Source organism: Heterodontus francisci, chromosome 41, assembly GCF_036365525.1.
Source record: "Heterodontus francisci isolate sHetFra1 chromosome 41, sHetFra1.hap1, whole genome shotgun sequence".
Classification (NCBI taxonomy): Eukaryota; Metazoa; Chordata; class Chondrichthyes; order Heterodontiformes; family Heterodontidae; genus Heterodontus; species Heterodontus francisci.
In genome coordinates this window covers 28,950,035-28,972,569 of record NC_090411.1, presented here as the reverse complement: position 1 = coordinate 28,972,569, position 22,535 = coordinate 28,950,035, and the positions used below count along the sequence as shown (strand labels likewise).

The window sequence follows — 22,535 nt, the reverse complement described above, 5'->3', positions numbered from 1 at the left end:
GTGACTACACTTCAAAAATACTTCATTGGCTTTGAAGTGCTTTGGGATGTCTGGAGGTTGTGAAAGGTGCTATATAAATGCAAATCTTCTTTCTTTTTACTATTAACTTCAGGTGATTTGTCCTCCAACTGCCGTAACATCCTTGTAAATACATCCATTCTACAATTCACTAAAGCCCCCTGATGCTGGAGGAGCTGACACTGAGACACACACACGTCAAACAGTCCCGTCCCGGAGTACGAACCACAGAGCTATAGCCACAGGCCTGCAAGAAAATAATGACGCTTGTGTTTCTAGTATTTGGTTTATTAACTGGAAGAACCAAGCCACTTTATAAATTGGTGCCCAGTTGTGCAAATCCCCTACTGTTCAACCAGACCAAAGGTTTCAGTCCCATCAACCCACTCAATTTAACAACTTGAAATGCAATGAGTTTAAAATCATCCGGGTAATAATGCATAAATAACCATGTGTGATCAGGCACCAAAAGACACACACTTAAACAGCAAGGCAGTTAACAAGGTTAAGAAGGCTGGGACAGTGCTCCTGGGCTGGGATGGAGGAGGAGAGATGGGGATGAAGGGGGAAGAGGGTGTAAGCACTAACCCATCCCTGGTAAGGGAAGGATCTGTGCTCAGGGGGATGCTGACAACTGTAGCCAAATAGCCTGTCCCGTGTTCACAGAATGGGCACTTCAGCAAGGTGGCTTGGCTTGTATTCCCCTGAGGTTAGAAGGTTGAGGGGGTGTTCCAATCGAGATCCTTAAAGTTATAAAAGGGCTTCAATAGGATAGGATATGACAGAACAGAAAAACTATTTCCTCTAGTAGGGGAATCAAGAACAAGTGGGGCACAATCTTCAAATGAGAGCCAGGCCATTTATGCATGAAATCAAGAAGCACGCCCTCACAAAATGGGGAGTGGAAATGTGGAACTCCTCCACCCACCACAACCCACAAAAGCTGTGGATGCTGGGAGTCAGTTCGAGTTTGTCAAGACTAAGATCGATGGATTTTTGTGAGGTTAGGATATCAAGGGATATGGAGCTCAGATGGGCAAATGGAGTTGAGGTACAGGCATGATGCAACAGAGTAGCAGTGGGGGTTCAAGGGGTTGAATGGTCTCCTCCTCAAGAGGCTGAACAGTGCCTGTGGAGCAGCACCCCTGCATCTTCAGGAGAGAAGGGAAGAATCAGCATTTTTTTAAACTACTGCTGTGCTTCTGTCAAGGTTCAGCGTGAGCCAGAGAACACTATGATTATATTGGTTTGATACTACAGGAGACAAGCAACGGCACAATGGGCTAAATGGTCTGATCTGCATCATTCAAAGAAGTGACATCAACTTATAACCCACCCCTCCATAGAGAATATGAGTTGCACGCTTGTCTCTGCTGTGAATGCGGCCTCTCCCAACATCTCTTCCTTGAGCAGTATCTGACAATTAGCTCCCTATCTACCTGCAGGCTGTATCCAACCTTAAAGGCACAGGCATAGCAGAACGCCAAACCAGTACAACCAATCAAAAATCCTAAAAGTTTATCAGGATCAGTCCACACCCAAAACGCTTTCCCTCTCGTCCAGATGCTGACCATAATAATATACAAACAGGAGGAGATCATACAGCCCCTCTGAGCCTGTTTCATCAATGAGGTCTGTACGTTAACTCCATCCACCTGTCTTGGCTCCATATCCTTTTATACCCTGGGCTAGCAAAAATCTATCATTCTCAGATTTAAAATAATTGAGATAGCATCTCGTGATTTTTTTGGGTGAGATTTCCACACTTCTACCACCGCTTGTGTGTAGAAATGTTTCCCAATATCTCCTGAAAGGCCTGCCCCTGATCATTGCCCTTATTTTAGACTCCCCCACCAGCAGAAAAAGTTTCTCTCTATCTACACTATCAATTGCTTTCAAAATCCTATAAATCTCATTCAAAACACCCCTTAACCATCTGGATTCCAGGGAATACAAACCTAGTTTATGTAATCCCTCCTCATAATCTAGCCTTTGAAGTCATGGTAACATTCTGGTTCATCTGTGCTGCATCTTTGTTCAAGTTTAATATATCCTTTCTAAGGTGCAATACCCAGACCATACACAGTATTCCAGAATTATTTTAACCAGGGCTTTGTATAGCTGTAGCAAAACATCCTCCCCTTTATATTCTAGCCCTCTGGGTCAAAGGCTAACATTGCATCGACGTTTTGACTATTTTCGGTTTCCGTTAACCCTAGATTTTCATTCTTATGTATCTCAAATTGCTAAACATTTTGAGCCATTCCTCCACTGGCCCCTTGTGCTGGGTTCTCTTAGCACCATATTTCTCAGTTCAAGCTCCTTACATAAATATATTAAATAAATATAAATAAATAAATAGAATATATTAGATGCTATGTTCAGTAAATGAGCAAAGTGATGTGATCTTTGGAGGTAGCCAGACCATAACTTACACTGCGCACTGGTCCACTGTTGTATTTTTTCATTTTAAATAAAATCTGATTCATTTTAAATTCAACACAGTAGGAGAGAATGCAGACAACCCACACTATATGGAATGGATTAGGAAACACAGAATGACCTGCATTACTGGGGCAAACTAATGAAGGCAGGAAGACTCAACACAACTAGAAGGGACCAGGCACCTTAAGTAGACCCACCCTGGTTGAAATGAACCGTGGGGGCAGACACTGCAGCTGAAACAGTTGAAGGACCACAATATATACAGAGCTCTCTCCCTCTCGAACAGCTGAAACAGCCCAGTGTGGGGGTCACATTCTCAACAGTTGTGATTGGTGAGTATGGGTGGGTGCCCCTTCCGGCTTACAAATCACATGGACCAGCGACACAGGTAGATTTCTCCTCCCCACCCTTCACAGCCAGAAGAGGAGGCAGGTTCAGTAGTATATTATATTTCTCTTATATAAACACACACATACATGTTAAGCAGTTTTGTGATTTCCATGCATAAACACGAGCATGTCCACATGTTCAGGGGCAAGAGCTGAACGTTTGCTATAAATGCCGTGCCCTGCCTCTGTAAATATCCAGCTAGCTGGCACCACAGTCGCAGGCACGGCGAGCAGCTTCCTCGCTGCATTGGCGAGGAGTGGGTACTGGGTGTGGTGAGTCTTCCACCACTGGAGCGGGTCCTGACAGAGGGAGGAGGCCTCACTGGTCTGGAAGCTGCTGATCTCCTGCTCAGCCTGCTGGTTGACCGAGTTGGCTGACGCGCTCCTCACGTTGCACAGGTCCCCCAGGAGGAACTCGATGCCGGAGTCGTGCTTGGGCTTCTTGGCCACGTCAGGGCCGGCGCTGGACGGCTCCGGGCCAAAGCGGCCGCCTGTTGCTGGCTGCAATCGCGCCAGCTCGGCCGCTTCACGCTTGAGGGCGTGGAGGGTCTCCACCCGCTCCGCCTGGCTGAGGAAGTCCAGGCCTCGGAAACGCGGGTCTAGCGCACAAGCCAAATTGAGGATCTGGTTGACCTCCCGGTCAGAATACCACTGGTTGAGGTCCGAGCAGATGGTCTGCTTAATGTCATGGGCTAGCTCTGAGTCACTCTCGTTGGCAGCCAAGTGTTTGTACACCAGGCTGGTGATCACTGGCTTCACCAGCGATAAGCTGGAGAAACGCTCCTTGGTGAAGGTGGAGGTGGCAATGGCCAACGGCTTCAAGATGTCCACGATCTCGTGGATCACTTGCCAATCATCTGGCCTCAGCACCAAGCCCTTCTCCTGAAGGCTCTCGCTCAGGCCATCAAGAAAGTGCCGGTGCTCCTGCAGGCTCTGCAGCACACTGTACGTGCTGTACCACTTCATGCTGCCAGTGAGGAACATCTTGGACTGGACCTTGAGGAATGGTTCACTGGAGCCCAGCTTGTCGCTTAACGAAGGGGAAGAGAAAATGCACTCCATCAGCCTCTTGCACCGAGTCAGTACCCTGAGAATCAAGGGCTGCTGCAGAGCAGAGTCAACGCAGTTCTGCAAGACGTGGCCAATGCAGGGCAGGGTCTTCCATCCCGCCTTGGAGGCAGCCAGCCTGACGTCAACATTGCTGACCATAACGGAGTACGAAGTTCGCTCTCTAATCCCCCACTCATTGGCAATTTCCAAGAGGGTCACTTTGATGTTCTCTGCCGTGGTTTCCTCGGTGACAGGGCGGGTGGACAGCACCCGGTGTTTGAAGTCAAAGGCGCCGTCTATATGGTGGACAATAACCGTAACATAGGACCGAGCATACTCGTGCTTCCAAAGGTCAATGCTGACCGCGCAGTGCTGCAGAGACTTCATGGAGTCCATCACCCTCAGCTTCGCTTGGGTGTGCATGTCCTGCAGGACAGTCTGAGCAAAGAAGGTTACAGTGGGAATCTTGTAAGTGGGCTCTAGCACACTCATCATCTGGACAAAACCTTCCCCCTCTATGGTCTTCAGGGGCAGAAGATCAGCAACGATGAACTCCGAGATCGCCCTGGTTGTTCTCCCGACAGGAGGAGCTACCCCTGTCGCTGTTCTGGATGCAAAGTCTTGTGGGTACGGTTCTACTCCCTTCGGCGGTGCGGAGGTGCCACCAACCAGCTCGTTGTATTCATGCCTGTGCTTGTAAATCAGGTGCTGCCTCAGATTGGTCGTGTTGCCACTGTAAGATAACCGGACCCCACACAGCTTGCAAATAATTTTAGTCTTGTCTAGGATGCGCCCCAAGGCATCTCCCTGGAAACCAAAGAAGGTCCAATAGCGGCTTTGCGCTCGCCCGAGACTCACCAGGTTCTGAGTTCCTTCCAACAGAGTGCCCGGTGCCTCCCTGTTTATGTGGCAGATGCCACTGCCCTGCATGTTGGCCTTGTGCGCGTGGATGATGGAAGCCACCAGGTCGCTGCAGCTGTACTGGTCGCGGGGGTTAATGTGGTTCGGGATTCCATCGGGAACTTTGGTTTGGAGGTCCTGAAATAGTTTCATCAGCAGCTCCTTCTCACCGAACTCATACTTGAAATGTTCGCCTAAGAACAGAAAAACAGAATCAGCTTTCCCTTAACTATTGGTAAAAGTCGTGTGGTGATGCCCATTGTAATTTAGAGAATGTGTTTGTTGAAGCTACAAAGTCTAACTGATGTGCAAGCATTTGATGGATTCATGTAGAGGTCAATTATGAGACTGCAGATATTCTGGCACAAGTCGTTCACGTTCCCGATGAGCTCCTTTGTTTCTTTAGACATTTCTTTGTCGTACGACACTAAGTTATGTGCAGCAGTTGAAGTATGAAAGACAGGGAATGTGTACTAGACATATCTTTAGATATATAATTGCCTCTCCAATTTCCTCAGTTTACAACCTTTTCCTTCCCACACCCAATGTTCCCAACTATGTTGAATTCAAGGTTCATTCCACTGTCTCCCACTGTAACTCATTCTATCCCTGGATCTCAAAACTGTGGACGTCTTATCTTCCCCAGTCATCTCTTCCTGTTATAATTAACCAAGTTCTAATAGCCAACTACTATTTCTACTCTTTTCAATCCCATTGGTACTCCACACTGTGGGCCTTGGCCCTCCACCTAGGTTTCCAAGCCATAGAGGCTTTTTCTTTAATTTGTTCATGGGATGTGGGCACCGCTGGCTAGGCCAGCATTTATTGCCCATCCCTAATTGCCCTTGAGAAGGCTATGGTTATCTCATTCAAGCAGCCATTCTTCACCTACAAAGCTAGGCAGTGGCTATTTCACCATGAGGGAAATCACATCCAAATCTGCTCCTTTTCTCACTCAACGTCCACACTTGTGGACTTCCCAGCAGGAGTCACTGGATGGTCATCACAAGCAGCAATTATGTTAGAGGCACTGAGGCCAAATGTAGTCACTCCACATCTACCTTGATTGAGATTAGCCAAATATGCAAAACAAGGAACTGAACATAAGAAATAGGAGCAGGAATAGACCACACGGCCCCTCGAGCCTGCTCCACCATTCAATATGATCTGATCTTCCATTTCAAATCCACTTTACCCCTCTCCCATCCCCAAATCTCGATTTCCTTAGTGTCCAAAAATCTATCAATCTCTGTCCTGAATGAACTGAACAACTGAGCATCTACAGCCCTCTGGGATAGAGAGTTCCAAAGATTAACAACTCTCTAAGTGAAGAAATTTCTTCTCATCTCAGTCCTAAATGTCTGGCCCCTGAATCTGAGACTATGACCCTCAGTTCTAGACTCTCCAGCCTGAAAGTGGGAACTGCTATGAAGACAGATGTCCTAAAAACCTAGTTATTCCCAACTTATAGAAAGACCTGGAAGAATTTGTCTTGGCAGATCAAGAGACCAACCACAGTCACACAACAATATAGTGGTCAGTCACCCTTACCAACAGGGTTAAGAAGGTCCCATCTCTAGTAATGCTGTTAGTGACCCTTATCAGAGGCTCCTGACTCCTGAAACCCCTACCAACATTTGGTTAGTACCCCTTATCAACAGGGCTAGGAGTCTCCTGTCTCCAGAAACCTTACTAGCCTGTAATCAACACCCCTTTAAAGTTCCCTTGGCAGCCAACAATCTTCTGTAATTAGCTGGGCCATTGGCATTTTCTGTCATTTCATCTAAAAGTCAACAACATTGATACACAATCACCCTACTACTTTCTACCTTGGATTTTCCACCAGATACCCCATTCAGTCCCTACCCAATTTTAGCCCAAGCGTCCTGGCATACTCTTCTCCGATCCACACCAACAGCTCTGCTCCAGCAGCAATCGTCTGGCATGCTCGATAGTAAATTTTACTTCGATACTGAAAGACCGTCAGATTGTGTTCCTCTTCACTAGAAGCACATGCCACATACCTGTAAGCAAAAGGCAGGGTATTGATGGAGAACCAGTTCATAGTGCATGGAGTTCCTCAGCCAGTTCAAATGTCAACTAAAAACCAAAGATAGACATATACATGCCGAAATGGGCAATATCAAATGGCTAACCATTATACATCTGTCCAATGGTCTCTTCCATTAACTTCAAATCGGGTGTGCATAACAGGCGGCCAACCCCTCAGGGATTCAGGACTAAGTGTAATCTTCAGGTGAGGTGAAGCAGAAGGGCAAGAATAACTGGATCAGGATATGCAGACATAACTCAGTCCCCAATTTAAAGTCATGTATTCAGTCTTTAGTTAGTGCTGTGATTTAGTATTGATTTGGTTAATTATCAAAACTCTCAAGATGTCGAGTTGTTGGAGTGCTGGAGTTTCGCTACAGTACGGTTTGAGGAGTTGGGAGATGCAAAAAAAAATGCAGTGCCACCACTGGTGGGTTGTAATTACAATGTGACATGTTTACACAGGCATTTACTGTTAGTAATGTGGACACAGGAATTTGTAGTCGAAAAAATTACATAAAAGTGGGACAAACAAAAGTGGTAATGGGGAGAAAGGGGTTATAGACAGGCTATGCTTGTAGATGTACGAGGAAAGTAAATTACACATCTGCGAGCCGTCCTGGGGCATCTTTTGACATTCAAGATGCTGTAAAGTATATACCAACCCCACAAGCCCAGAAACTGCACTGCTAACTCTAAGGCAGAAAGCAAAGCATTCTGTGACACTGAAATATCAGGTCAGTCATCTTTAATACCAGAAAAGTCTGCTTGTCAAAAAATATTACTGGATTAAATTATCAGGAATATAATTCAGTGAAGCAGAGCACACAGTGACATATCACTACAGTCAGGCTCCTATGATGAATAAGTTGATTTGTCACAAAACTTGATACACATATCCTGAGCATTCACTGAACAATTTTTTAACAATAGGTAGCAGATTCTCCTGGACTTCCCGCAGGGCCAGTGCCATCTCCAGGTGTATCCGTATCCTAGGATGATTCACAATTCCCTTTGTTGACTCTCTTCCCTTTGCCACCAATCTACTTCCCATTCTCATTCTCGTCTTCACTCTCTTTGGCCTTCACTTTTCTTTCTCCCACCATCCTGTTCCCACTGGCTGGAGAGTCCAGAGCTCAGGGTCACAGTCTCAGGTTAAGTAGCTGGCCATTTAGAACTGAGATGAGGAGAAATTTCTTCACTCAAAAGGACTGTGAATCTTTGGAATTCTTACATTACATACACGGTACAGAACAGGCCATTCGGCCCAACTGGTCCATGCCGGCATTTATGCTCCACTCGAGCCTCCTCCCATCTTTCCTCATCTAAATCGATCAGTGTAACCCTCTATTCCCTTCTCCCCCATATGCTTGTCTAACCTTAAACGCATCTATACTATTCACTTCAACCACTCCCTGTGGTCGTGCGTTCCATATTTACACCACTCTTTGGGTAAAGATGTTTCTTCCAAATTCCCTGTTGCATTTCTTGGTAACTATCTTATATATTGGTGGCCTCTAGTTATGCTCTTCCCCACAAGTGGAAACATTCTCTCTGTTGCTACTCTTTACTCTGTATAAAAACTTCTAATAATTTTAAAGACCTCTACTAGGTCACCCCTCTGCCTTCTTATTTCAAGAGAAAAGAGACCCAGCCTGCTCAACCTTTCCTGATTATGTACAGCCTTGCATTTCTGGTATCATCCTCAACTTGGTCAAGAAGATAAATTTTAAAGAGTGTCTTAAAGGATGAGAGAGATAGAGAGGCAGTGGGATTTAGGCAGCAAATTCACAAGCTTAGCTCCTAGACAGCTTTAGGTACGGCCACCAATGGTGACGCGATTAAAACAGGAATGGGCAACAATCGGAGAAGTGCAGAGATCTCAAAGATCTGGAGGAGGTTTAGAGATGGGGGGAGAGGCGAGGCCATGTAGTGTTTGAAAACAAGGATGAGAATTTTAAAATCAAAGCATTGACAGAACGGGAGCCAATGTAGGTCAGCGAGCACAGGGGTAATGGGCAAAAGGGACCTGTTGTGAGTTGGATACAGGCAGCAGAGGTTTGGATGAGATCAAGTTAGGGAGAGTGGAAGATGGAAAGTCGGCCAGGTGTGCATTGGAATCATCAAGGCTCAAGGTAACAAATGCGTGGATGGAAGCAAGATACTTGATTCAATTTCACTGCGAACCATGGTGGAATTTGAACAAATGGGGCTCCCACAGATAATGGTCAGGGATATTCCAGGATCTGTAGCATGCTGATCTGGCTTGTCTCATTAAGGGAACTGTTCAATGAGCCTCTGCGGGAATTCAGGTAATTATGGCGGCTTGGAAGTTCCTAGGCGGGATACGATCAGTGAGTTCCTTTTCAGTTTCAACTCAGAAGCCAGGCAAGTGACATCTGCTACCTGACATCTGCATAATGGTGGATGTGCGATCAAATCTACACTGTTTTAATATTGGATATACACAGTTAGATTTAAACCACGAACTGATCATGTGTCGTTAATCCTGTCTCTTCTCTGATACCTCATCCAGTTGGCCTTTGACTCATCAGAAGCATCCACGTAATAAAAGGACCCATTTTCTCGCAGCTGCAACAGAAGAAAATGTCAACTGAAAATATTTCTAATCAGCATTCTGAAAGGAAGGAATTGGGGCACGGAAGGAAGGATGGCATGGCCTTGGCGACAGTGCAGAGGAGATTTACCAGAACGATAGCAGGGATATGAGGGAGTTCCGTTATGTGAAGAGATTAGAGAACCACGGATGTTCTCCGTAGCTCAGAGGAGGTTAACGGAAGATTTAATAGGAGGTGTTCAAAATTATTAGGGGTTTTGATAGAGTTCCCACTGGCAAGAGGGTTGGCAACCAGTGGACACAGATGTAAGATGCAAGAGAACCAGGGGCAAAATGTGGAGACTTTTTTTTCACATGGTGGTTTATTGTGGTCTGGAACAGTCTGAAAGGGCAGTGGAAGCAAATTCAACTTTCAAAAGAGAATTAGATAAATACTTGAAATGGAAACATTTGCAGAGTTATGAGGAAAGAGCAAGGGGAACGGGACTAACTGGATAGCTCTTTCAAAGAGCCAGCACGGGCACGACAGGCGGAATAGCCTCCTTCTGTGCAGTATCAATTCAATCTATTGACCAGTATTTGGTTCAATGGCCAGGAATTCACAAGGAAAGATGAACCGATAATATTTTTACCGCCCAGGAGTACACAGTACAATCGTTCTTGTCCGTCAGAATATCCCCATCAAACGGCCCAAAGATGCAGCCTCGCGGGATGGCAGGTAGTGTACACCAGACGCCGAGCCCGCCCTGCGGCCGCTCCTTGATGGCGAGGCCTTCCGGCAGGGTCAGCAGAGCCCGGGATGGTATGCGCTCTGGTACCAGCCTGTCCGACACGAATGTCGGCGTGCCATGGTGCGGGCAGGAATCTCGGAAGTAGAGCCGGCAGTCTTCGCAAACTGGAAAAGGAGCAAAGAGCAGAAGTTAGTTTCAAACCTTGGAATTTCAATTCTGGTCAAAATCCTGGAACTCCCTCCCTTAACAGCACTTTCACCACACGGACTGCAGCAGTTCAAGAAGGTGGCTCACCATCACCTTGTCAAGGGCAACTAGGGATGGATAATAAATGCTGGCCTTGTCAGCAATGCCCACATCCCATTAACAAATTTTTAAAAAATGAAGGACTTGCATTTATATATCACCTTCCATGGAGCTTTACACCCAATCAAGTACTTTTGAAGTGTAGTCACTATTGAAATGCAGTAGCCATTAAGCGCACAAGCTCTCACAAACACTAACGAGATAAATGGCCAGATAATATGTTTTACTGATATTAGTCTAGGGATAAATATTGGCCAGAACACCAGAGAGAATTCTCCTGCTCTTCTCAAAATACTGGCCATGGGATCTTGTGTCAACCTGAGACAACAGATGGGGGCCTCGGTTTTACACTTCATCTGAAAGATGGTACTTCCGAACGTGCAGCACAGGGGTGTAACCGTAGATTTCGTGCTCAAGTTTCTGGAGAGGGACTTGAACCCACAACCTTCTGACTCAGAGGCAAGTGTTCTACCCACTGACTCATAGCAGACAGGCTTGGTCTTCCAAGTTAAAACAGCACTGGCATCAGACTAGACTCCAAGGGTTGGAGAATGAGGAGTCGCAGACCTGTGCAGCATTCGGGAAAGCAAGGGAACTGCAGACCTGGGATCTGAGAAACAACAACAACTTACATTTATATGGCACCTTTTGTGCAATAAAATGTCCTGCTTCACAGCAATGTTATCAGACAAAATCTGACACTGAGCCACATAAGGAGATATTAGGACAGGTGACCAAAAGCTTGGTCAAACAGTTAGATTTTAAGAAAGGTCATGAAGGCGTTAGCGAGGCGGAGAGATTTAGGAAGGAAACTGCGGAGTTTAGGGCTTGTGCAGCTGAAAGCACAGCTGTCCAAGGTGGGATGGAGGAAGTGCAGGACAAACAAGAGGCCAGAGCAAGAGAAATGAAGCTACTGAGATCAGCACAGACCAGGGATTAAACCTTCTCATCACAGACTTGTTTTTATTAACAAAGCATTGAAAAGATATTGGGTTGCCCATTTGTTAATATATGCCACTGACAGCACAAGACCTCATTCATTTATCATTGCCTCATCCATTCTTTCTAACTTTAGTGGTGCTTGTGGGACTTGACTGTTCACTCAGAGCAGATTTGACGACACTTGTTATGAACAAGAACCGTCCCCACCCACCAGAATGGATTTGGGAAATTAATTAGCAAATTATTAGAGGAAAAACAACACAGGTCCATTTATTTTGCCTTCTGGCATTCTACTAGTCACGCAATTCAACAGGTATCCAGATCTCAGCCAAACACCTATTGTTCACTCATACCCCCGGCATTGTATGAAGACAAGCGTGATGCAGGTTACCAGAAACCGAGTTTAGTCTTTCTTCAGCTGTGAGGCTGAGTTAAATCAAACAGAGGGAGCTTGGTGTTAGCTAGTTTGCACAAAGCTTTGCCCTTTGAAAGTTCTGGTGGAAAATTGGGAAGGATAATAGAGGCTCCACTGTAATTTTAAAAAGTAATAATTGTCTTTATGTTGCAGAACGAACAAGACAGGGTACACCGTCAGTCTGTGTTGCTGACGCAAAATTCTGAACCAGCTGTTTCTGCACATGACCAACTGGCTAACATGTCTCGCAGAATTAAGTTATACTGACTTACAGAGAAGCTCATCCTCAAGCTTGGCGCACGCCTCTTCAGCGACTTGCATCTCCCTCCAACACTCAATCCACCAGCTGAAACACAGATTGTGCCAAATGAAGAATGTGAAAGGTGGGTTTGTGTGAGAACACAACGAGGCGAGGGTGGTTTAAGGTGTGAGCACAACGAGTTGTTGGGGGGGTGGCGGAGTTTAACATGTCAGTGCATTATAAAAGTGGGATTGGTGTGAGTGCAGTCCGGGATGGGTGGGACATTGGGGTAGTGCGAGACAGCATGAGTGGTGGGGTTGCATTAAGAGTACAGTGAGGGGCGGTTGGTACAGTGGAGTAGTGAGAGAATACCATGGTTCTACATTAGCTTGGTTGTTAATTAAACTTGTGATTGGTCTCTCGGTTTAGTTAACAGGGTTTGCAGGTTATGGAAAGACTGGTCTGTTTCATCAAGGAAGATATTGTCCAGATGTTACTAACAAAATGCCAAACGACTTGCAGGGTGATAGGTTAATTGGCCATTATAAATTGTCCCTAGTATAGTTAGGTGGTAGGGAAATATAGGGACAGGTGGGGATGTGGCAGGAATATGGAATTAGTGTAGGATTAGTATAAATGGGTGGTTGATGGTCGGCACAGACTCGGTGGGCCGAAGGGCCTGTTTCAGTGCTGTATCTCTAAAAAAAAATATCATATCTGATCCACGGATGCACATTCCCCTCGTCGATTTGCAGCATGCTGGTGTGATATGCAAGATATGTTTACCTACTGATGGGAAATTTCCCTACTTTGAAATCCTACTCAATTATTAGAATAATCTTCTGCGATAATTGGAAGGCTACACGTCAGTGAGGAAGTGACTTCAAGCTGCAAACTACAATCACACCCGAAGGCTCCTCACTGTGTTACAATCAAAATTCACAGCATCATCTCCTCTCTAACCTATTCCTTCCTCCCCTGCTCTTCTACAGTCTCCATATTTTAAAACCCACATGAGATGTCACCTGACCACCCTCTCCCACAACCCCACACCCTTCCTCTAGGATATATTCCATCTTCAGCCTTGACCATATCCCACACTGTAACCCTTGACCTTTTACCCAGCAGGGATCAAGGAGGTCAACTGTGGGACTGGAATGGCTCCCCAAGCTGTATCGGCTAAGCCAGCACAAACGGGAATCGAGCTCGGGATGTCCCGACAAGAAACAAAGTGCCTTTCACCAAAGCATTTTACAGCCAGTGAAGTACTTCTGAAGTGTAGTACTTGTAATGTAGGAAATGCTGCAGCCAATTTGCGCAAAGCAAGCTCCCACAAACAGTAATGAGGTAAATGACTAAAAGGACTGTTTTACTGATGTTGTTTGCATGATATTGTCCAGCTTGCCTGTGTGAACCTTCACCTTCAAAATAGTGCAATGGAATCTTTTACAACCACCTAAGAGGGCAGACAGGACCTCAGTTTAATGTCTGATCTGAAGGACAGCTCCTCCAACAGTGCAGGACTCCCTCAGTACTACACGGAGGTTCAAAGCCTAAATTATGTGCTCAGGGCTCTGGAGTGGAGCTTATAGCCACAACCTTCTGACACGGAGGCGAGCGCGCTAATGACTAAGTCAAGGCTGACATACAAGCTAAAATGAAAGGGTCCTCCAGAGCAAGCATGGAATGGAAGAAGAGTGAGAAGTGATCTAATTGAGGGGAGCTAGGCCATTCAGGAGTGCAATTTGGAAGCAGTACTTCACTGAAAGGGTAGTGAAAATCTGGAACTCTGCCCCTTCAAAAAGCTATTGAACTGGGGGTCAACTTAAAATTTGTTAGGCAAGAGAATGGAGAGATATGGAGCAAAGGCCAGTAAACAGAGTTACAGTGTAGATCAGCCATGACCTAACTGAATGGTGAAACAGGCTCCAAAGGCTAAATGGCCTACTCCTGTTCTGATGTTCCTACAGGGACATGTTCAAACTGCAGAATATCAATGCCAATCATTGGAATATCTCAACTGTGAATCACTCACAATGTTGAGCAATGGATGTGACACCTGGTGCAGGCACCAAAGCTTAGATCTCCTGAAGCTGCAAGGGCACCAACCAAGCTGTGAACAACAGCAGCCTGCTCATCCCATGTGGGCTATTTAAGCCTGTGAATTATGCAGTAGCGCTCATCACATCTACTCTGACCTTAACAATCATCAGTGCAGGTCACCACCTCTCCAACGAAAGTCATCTGTCCCCGTATAAAGGAGTACCTCCACCAACGTGACTGATTTATCACACCATGCAATAATAAAATCTTCTGAATAGGAACAGAATTAGGCCATTCAGTCCCTTGAGCCAAATAGACCATGGCTAATCTGTATCTCAAATCCGAATACCCACCTTTGTTCCATATCCCCCAATAGCCTTACCCAACAAAAATCTATCAATCCCAGCCTTGAAAATGTCAATTGGCAAAGCATTCACAGCCTTTTAGGAGAGCGAGCGATTTCCCCTATTTGTGTGTAAAACTGCTTCCTGATTTCACTCCTAAATAGCCTGGCTCTAATTTTAAGATTATGTCATCTTGTTCTGAATTCCCCCCACCCAGAGGGAACAGTTTCTCTGTACCTCACCTAGCGAATCCCTTTTATCATTTTAAACGTTGCCTTATTCAACATATTCACAGAATGTGGGCATTGTTGGACTAGGTCACATTTCTTGATCATCACTAGCTGCCCTGGCAAGATGACAGTGGGCCTTCTTCTTAAACCAATCCACTCTCTCAGGTGATGGCGTTCCCACTGTGCTGTCGGACAGGGAATTACAAGGCATCAACGCAGCAACAATGAAGGCAGCATACAAAAGTGAGGGCAAAATACTGCGGATGCTGAAACTCTGAAATGAGAACAGAAAGTGCCAGAAATACTCAGCAGGTCTGGTAGCATCTGCGGCGAGAGAAACAGAGTTAACGTTTCAGGTTTGCGACCCTTCATCAGAGCTGCTGAGTATTTCCGGCACTTATTGTTCTCATACAAAAATGAGGGGCAGGAAGAGACCAGCTATCCCATCAAGCCTGCCCCATACAAGGGTAACATATGTCCAGTCGCGATGGTGTATGAATTGGAGGTGATGGTTCTCCAATGATAATACCTACGAACATACGAATTAGGAGCAGGAGCAGGCCAATTCGGCCCCTCGAACCTGCACTGCCATTTGACAAGGTCATGGCTGATCTGATTGTGGACTCAAGTCTACTTTCCTGTCTACCCCTTATAACCTTTGACTCCCTTGTCGATCAAGAAACTATCTAGCTCAGCTTTGAATACATTCAATGACCCTGCCTCCACTGCTCTCTGGAGAGGATAATTTCATAGACTAACGACCCTCAGAGAGAAAAGTTCCTCCTCATCTCTGTCTTAAATGGGAGACCCCTTATTTTTAAACTGTGCCCCCTAGTGCTAGTCTCTCCCACAAGTGGAAACATCCTCTCAGCATCTTCCCTGTCAAGTCCCCTCGGGAGCTTGCTGCTCGTGTCCTTCCTTGGTGTAAGAGGTCCCAGTTCTGGAAGGAGCAGTTGAAGTAACCCTGGTAAGGTGTTGTTGTGCATTTTGTAGATTGTGCACACTGCAGCCATGGTGTGCTTATGGTGAAGGGGGTGCATGTTCAGTACAGTGTCAGCACTGCCCTTCTCTGGCACCGTTTTAGAGAGGCATAGCACTGGGTATCTGCAATCTGCCTCCCTCCAATTACTGGCATGTGCACACAAAGAAAATAGCATAAAATAGATCCTAAAGAGCAACATTGGCACAAAGGCACAATTCAGAACCATGGATGTCAGGATGATACAGAATGATACAGAACAGTATGAGGCCATTTGGCCCACCGTGCCTGTGCCAGCTCTTTGAAAGGACTGCAGCAGTTCAAGAAGGCAGCTCACCATCACCTTCTCAAGGGCAATTAGGGATGGGCAATAAATGCTGGCCCAGCTAGCGATCCCCACATCTTACGAACGAATAAAAGAATCCAATTAGTCCCAGTCCCCTGCCTTTTCCCCACAGCCCTGCAAATTTCTCCTTCAATAACTATCCAACTCCTTTTTGAAAGTTACTATTGAATCTGCTTCCGCTGCCCTTTCACAGGCAGTACATTCCAGATCATAACAACTCACTGCGTAAAATAAAATTCTCCTCATCTCAACTCTGCTTCTTTTGCTGATTTCCTTAAATCTGTGACCACTGATTACCGACCCTTCATGTACTCTTCATTCAGGGTACAAACCAAGGTACTACAGAATATGATCTGATTCCCTGCCATACAGTCCTACCTGCCCAATTTGACTATGGCTGCAGAGGACATAAACCAAACTATCATCTGCATATGAGTTGCATTTGAAGTTGGGATTCTGGGACTTGGAGTCACCACATTATCAATAGCAGCTACAAGGTCTTCCCCATCGATAAACTGAATGGAGCCCCAACACTGCCTCACTGCTGGACCAGAATATCTGCTTCTTGCACAGGGCTTGCTCCCTGCACTAGTTGGCCATGTTCCAATGCATAATGCTGACCTGTGGAGTTGGGGACCATGTATTTTTGGAAGTTCTCCTTTACAAAAAGATCTTCCCTACCAACCATCCAACCTCACAGGTGTGACAGGTTTCCATTCTTTCCATCCAACATGTTGCTGTTCCAGTGCACTCCCTGGATACACCACACTCCTACCTCTGCACCATGGTACAGCAGTCCACCCCTAACTCTCCATTATCGATATAAAATGCACCCCCATCTCTGTATTACCTTATGCATAACACATCTCCCTCGCTCGGAGTTATCTTATACATACAGCACTCCTACCTCCATTATCCAGCTATCAATACACCTTGAGATCTGTATATTTTATATGTAATGCAGCATAAGCTCTGCATTGTACATGATACTGATACATCACTGCTGTATTGCTGCATTGTTGATTGTGAACTATGTTATCGTATATGTAATGAATGCACCGTTAGCTCTGTTATCTCGTAATGCCGTTCTAACTCAGAAATCTTGTTAGTGATGAAACTTAGCCTTTGTGTTAACATGTTAGTGATGTGTCTCTGGTTCTACATTATCATCCACATAATGCAGCCGTATATGTAATGCACAGTTCTGTTATGCGCAGATATGAAAGCTTTGTGTCTAGCACTAGCCTCGGTTGACAATATCTCAGGTATCACACTTGATTTGCAAAGTTTGTGTTACACTTGAAACTGAAATGATTGAATTCAATAACTATAAAACGGCAGCGAATTAAATCAAAACGGAGACAGAAGATACGAATAAGGAGGAAGAAAATGGACAGAACAGGAATCGGCAATCAGAAAATGGCTACAATCAGCAAGAGGCATCCGAACCAATGAAATCTCTCCAAATACCTTTCGACAGCCATCTTTATTCCTCAGCTTTCTGACTACATAATATTTATAGCGTGTAAATGCTTAAAATAATTTACAAAAGATATTTTAATGATCAAACTTTTATTGGGAATGTGTGCGTTAAGTCTTGTTCGAAAGCCTAACCTCCATCAAGGGCCAGGGACCTGAGTTTGGCTCCAAGATCGTCGCCTATGTTCCAGATGTGGATGCGGACAGCCTATGCCAAGTGCTACCTGGACCACCTTCTTCCTGACCTACTGTCCGAATGCTTCCTAGTCTGCTTGACAGTTACCAGCAAGCGAGGTAATGACTGCTGGCAGGAGCAAGAGGACTAGGGCAACCAAATGAAAGTAGCTCTGGAAGGAAATAAATTCTTCCTGCCACAGGAGCAGATCAGTTAATCCCTCGAGCCCTTTCCGCCATTCAATGAGCTCATGGCTGATGTGACCTAACTCCATATACCCATTTACCCCCCATATCTCTTAATACCTTCGGCAAACAAAGATCTACCAAACTCAGATTCAAAGTTAACAATTGATCTAGCATCAATCGCCATTTGCGGAAGAGAGTTCCAAACTTCTACCAAACTTCTGCGTGTCGAAGTGTTTCCCAATTACACTCCAGAAAGGACTGGCTCTAATTTTTTCACTTCTTTTTGGGCAACGATTTATTCATCGCTTCAGTGTCGTTCTTGACCAATGGCGGCTTTATCCCAACCTAGGCGAATTTATTCGGCAACTTGTGGCGCAGTGGTTAGCACCGCAGCCTCACAGCTCCAGTGACCCGGGTTCAATTCCGGGTACTGCCTGTGTGGAGTTTGCAAGTTCTCCCTGTGTCTGCGTGGGTTTTCTCCGGGTGTTCCGGTTTCCTCCCACATGCCAAAGACTTGCAGGTTGATAGGTAAATTGGCCAGTAGCAATTGCCCCTAGTATAGGTAGGTGGTAGGGAAATATAGGGACAGGTGGGGATGTGGTAGGAATATGGGATTAGTGTAGGATTAGTATAAATGGGCAGTTGATGGTCGGCATAGACTCGGTGGGCCGAAGGGCCTGTTTCAGTGCTGTATCTCTAAACTAAAAACTAAACTTCTCAATGGATCATTCCTCCAGTGCGATATATGAACAGGAAAAACACGTGAATAATGGGCAGGAGTAACGGGGTGGTAGAGATTGCTGCTTCAAATTGCTAATCTTTCTTTCTTTTGGGCCTCCTTATCTCGAGAGACAATGGATACGCGCCTGGAGGTGGTCAGTGTTTTGTGAAGCAGCGCCTGGAGTGGCTATAAAGGCCAATTCTGGAGTGACAGGCTCTTCCACAGGTGCTGCAGAGAAATTTGTTTGTTGGGGCTGTTGCACAGTTGGCTCTCCCCTTGCGCCTCTGTCTTTTTTCCTGCCAACTACTAAGTCTCTTCGACTCGCCACAATTTAGCCCTGTCTTTATGGCTGCCCGCCAGCTCTGGCGAATGCTGGCAACTGACTCCCACGACCCGTGATCAATGTCACACGATTTCATGTCACGTTTGCAGACGTCTTTATAACGGAGACATGGACGGCCGGTGGGTCTGACACCAGCGGCGAGCTCGCTGTACAATGTGTCTTTGGGGATCCTGCCATCTTCCATGCGGCCCACATGGCCAAGCCATCTCAAGCGCCGCTGACTCAGTAGTGTGTATAAGCTGGGGGTGTTGGCCGCTTCAAGGACTTCTGTGTTGGAGATATAGTCCTGCCACCTGATGCCAAGTATTCTCCGAAGGCAGCGAAGATGGAATGAATTGAGACGTCGCTCTTGGCTGGCATACGTTGTCCAGGCCTCGCTGCCAATTGCTAATCACTGAGCGATTAATTAAACCTTTAATAAACCAATGTTACTGGGATACAACCATAGCAACCCCCCAAAATAATCATCCCATAATTAACTAATCTCTAATTTAAAACAATTTAAATATTTTATTTTCATTTCTTAAATTTTACAACCCATCCTCACACCTATCACTGAAATAGTGATGGGGGTAAGTGGTGAATCTCTGCCTTCCGTATTTTGCTCCTTTTTCTGCCCCCTCCCCCATCCTAATCGATTATATCGATTATTCCCAAACTGAGGCTTTTTTTAAAGACAGAAAAGCGCTAAAATTCCAATCTGACGTCGAGTTTCAGTTTTAAAATTGTTTTCAAACACCCAACCCTTTCTGATAACAACAGAATAATCGAGATAAATCGATTTATCACTCTGACGGCGGCTTTTGCATCAATTATTCGGTTAAAAAAAATCATCCCGATTCTCAGCCCGACTACAGCACCATATCGGTCGGGTATCGGTGTTCCGTATCGATTAGTCTCGCGGTTCCGATTAATCGGCTCATTTTTGCCCTCTCAAAACCTGGGATGAAAATCGCCCTGATTATTATAATACCGATTCTAATCGGATCGGTATCGGCCGGATTTTACCTGATAAATCGAAAGGAGGAGCGGACCGAGGATTCCTGGCCTCACGGTTTAAAGTGACTCGAATTTAATTAGTTTTTATTTTTTTCCTAATCGGGTTTTTTTTTCTCCTCAGACTCGGGGTCGATACCATCCCCGCCCTCCCGGGTCCCGCCGCTCCTATTGGCCTCCATGGATTGATTGACGGAATTTAGATCCAATCAACGCCCAACATGGGCCCGTCCCGCCTCCCTTTGGTTGATTGATGTCTTCCTTGCCAATCAGAGCGCGCTCCCTCCGAGCCGCCGCCGCTGATTGGTCGGGCCGTCTCGAGTCGGTCGGAGGCAGGGGAACCGGAAGAGGGAGAAAGAATCGATTGGAGACCGGAAGTCACATCGGAGTCTGGAACATGCAAAGGCCTCCCCCCAGAAACAAGACGCCAAAGAAATGGACCCATCTGATGAAAGGTCCCCCCCCTGGCAAGACACACTCCGGAGGGGGAGCTGGTCACTGAAGCCCCTCCACATTGTGCAAGAGGAGCCAACGTGGGCCCCTCTTTCGCCCCCTCTCCATCTCCGTAACCCCCTCCAGCCCAACAACCCTCCGAGGTCTCTGCCCTCTTGCTCACCCCTAATTTCCATCACTCCACAATTGGCGACCGTGCCTTCACCTACCTTGGCACTTAGCCTCTCTCTCCTCCTTTATGATCCTCCTTAAAACCCACTTCTTTGACCAACCTTTTGGTCACCTGTCCTCATGTCTCCTTAAATAAAAGCAAAATACTGCAGATGCTGGGAATCTGAAATAAAAACAGAAAGTGCTGGAAATACGCAGCAGGTCTGGCAGCATCTGTGGAGAGAGAAACAGAGTTAACGTTTCAGGCCTGCGACCCTTCATCAGAACTGGCAAAGGTTCGAAAAGAATTAAGTTTTAAGCAAGTGTGGTGGGGATGAGAACAAAAGGGAGGGTGTGTGATAGGGCTGAGGGCAGGAGAGATTAAATAACAAACGATGCCATTGGACAAAAGCAAAGAGAGTGTTAACGCTTGTGGTGAAAGACAAAGCATTAGTTCAGAGAAAGTGTTAATGGCAGAATAATGAGCAGCCCTGTCCAAAAGCACAGCATGAAAATCAGGCACACAAAAAATAAATAAATGTGGTCACCTCTACATTGGGTGACCAAACGTAGATTGGGTGATCACTTTGCGGAACACCTCCACTCAGTCCGAAAGCATGACACCGAGCTTCCGGTTGCTTGCCATTTCAACACTCCCTGCTGCTCTCATGTCCAACATTTCGTTCCTTGGCCTGCTGCAGTGTTTCAGTGAACATCAAGGCAAGCTCGAGGAGCAGCACCTCATCTTTCAATTAGGCATGCTACAGCCTTGTGGACCTAACATTGAGTTCAATAATTTCAGAACATGACTGGCCTTTTGTATTTTCTTATTTTTATTTATTTTTTAAATTCTGTATTTTATTTCTAATATCTCCTTATGTAGCTCTGTGTCAAGCTTTGTCTGAGTATGCACCTGTGAAGCGGACGTTTTACTATCTTAAATGTGCTATATGAATTTTGAAAAGACTTGTATTTAAACAGTGCTTTTCAGGACCACAGGACGTCCCAAACTGCTTTACAACCAATGAAGTACTTTTTGAAGTGCAGTTACTGTTGCAATTTAGGAAATGTGGCAGCCAATGTGCCCACAGGAAACTCCCACAAACCAGCAATGTGATCATGACCAGATAATCTGTTTTTGTGATGTTGATTGAGGGTGTCAGGAAATCCTTTAAAATGCAATAAAATAATTCCTCATCATTCAGGCTCGAGTGTGTTGTCCAAATGCAAGTTTTTTACTCAGACACCAATATTGATATCCACTAAAAACTATTACAGTTATACCATAGATTCATACAACCTGTGTCTTGCAAACCTAAGGTGATAAAACATGTAGATGATGTCCCTCTGACTGTCCTGTGTGTTCTGAGCTCAAAAAAAGCTGTTTCCTGATATTTCTGTACCCTTTGTGAGTTATCACACGATGTTCAGATTGCTTATTGAAGTGAGTTCCTTCTCACCCAGCCTTCAGACTTGCATAATGGCTGTCCTGATGGCAGTTAATATTACAAAAGGAGTTGGGCACTTTCATTGTTTTGGCTCATTCCCGAAACTCTCACCTCGACATGATATGTAGCCAACGTGACTGCTCTTGTTTCTACTTGCATTGTTCTGACTAATCTCTGGTTAACATAAATACTTGACATCATCACATCACTATCTCAGGCGAATTCTAACAGAGAGATAAATATTGGCCACTGGGGATAATTCCTCTGTTCTTCTTCGCAATAGTGCCATGGAATTTCTTACATCCACCAGAGCAAACAAATGAGGCCTCAGTTTAATGATTCATCCAAAAGATGGAAGTCTGACAGTGTAGCACACAAGTGTCAGCTAGCCTTAATTTTTGTACTCAAGTCCTAGAGTAGGACTTGAACTCAGAACTTAGTCATAGAGTTTTACAGCACAGAAACAGGCCCTTCGGCCCAACGTGCCTGCGCCGACCATCAAGCACCCATCCTAACTAATCCCATTTCCCCGCACTTGGCCCGTAGCCTTGTATGTTATGGCGTTTCAAGTGC

At 45.6% G+C, this 22,535-nt stretch overlaps 2 protein-coding genes across 2 annotated transcripts in view; one reads left to right on the top strand and one right to left on the bottom strand.

Moving 5' to 3' along the window:
* Positions 1-309: 309 nt before the first annotated feature.
* On the bottom strand, positions 310-20,051 carry LOC137353414 (E3 SUMO-protein ligase ZBED1-like). Its single transcript, XM_068019670.1, has 6 exons — positions 19,924-20,051; positions 12,099-12,172; positions 10,065-10,327; positions 9,382-9,446; positions 6,669-6,826; positions 310-4,996 (listed from the first exon to the last, which is right to left on the bottom strand). The coding sequence occupies exons 2-6, from the start codon at positions 12,145-12,147 to the stop codon at positions 2,943-2,945; spliced, it is 2,589 nt and encodes an 862-aa protein (XP_067875771.1). The 5' UTR covers positions 12,148-12,172; positions 19,924-20,051; the 3' UTR covers positions 310-2,942.
* LOC137353547 (uncharacterized) overlaps positions 17,671-22,535 on the top strand; it is a 25,778-nt gene continuing 20,913 nt past the window's right edge. The window contains exons 1-2 of the mRNA XM_068019914.1: positions 17,671-17,754; positions 19,762-19,969. Coding sequence (XP_067876015.1) covers positions 17,671-17,754; positions 19,762-19,969 — 292 coding nt within the window. The remainder of the gene's footprint in view (positions 17,755-19,761; positions 19,970-22,535) is intronic.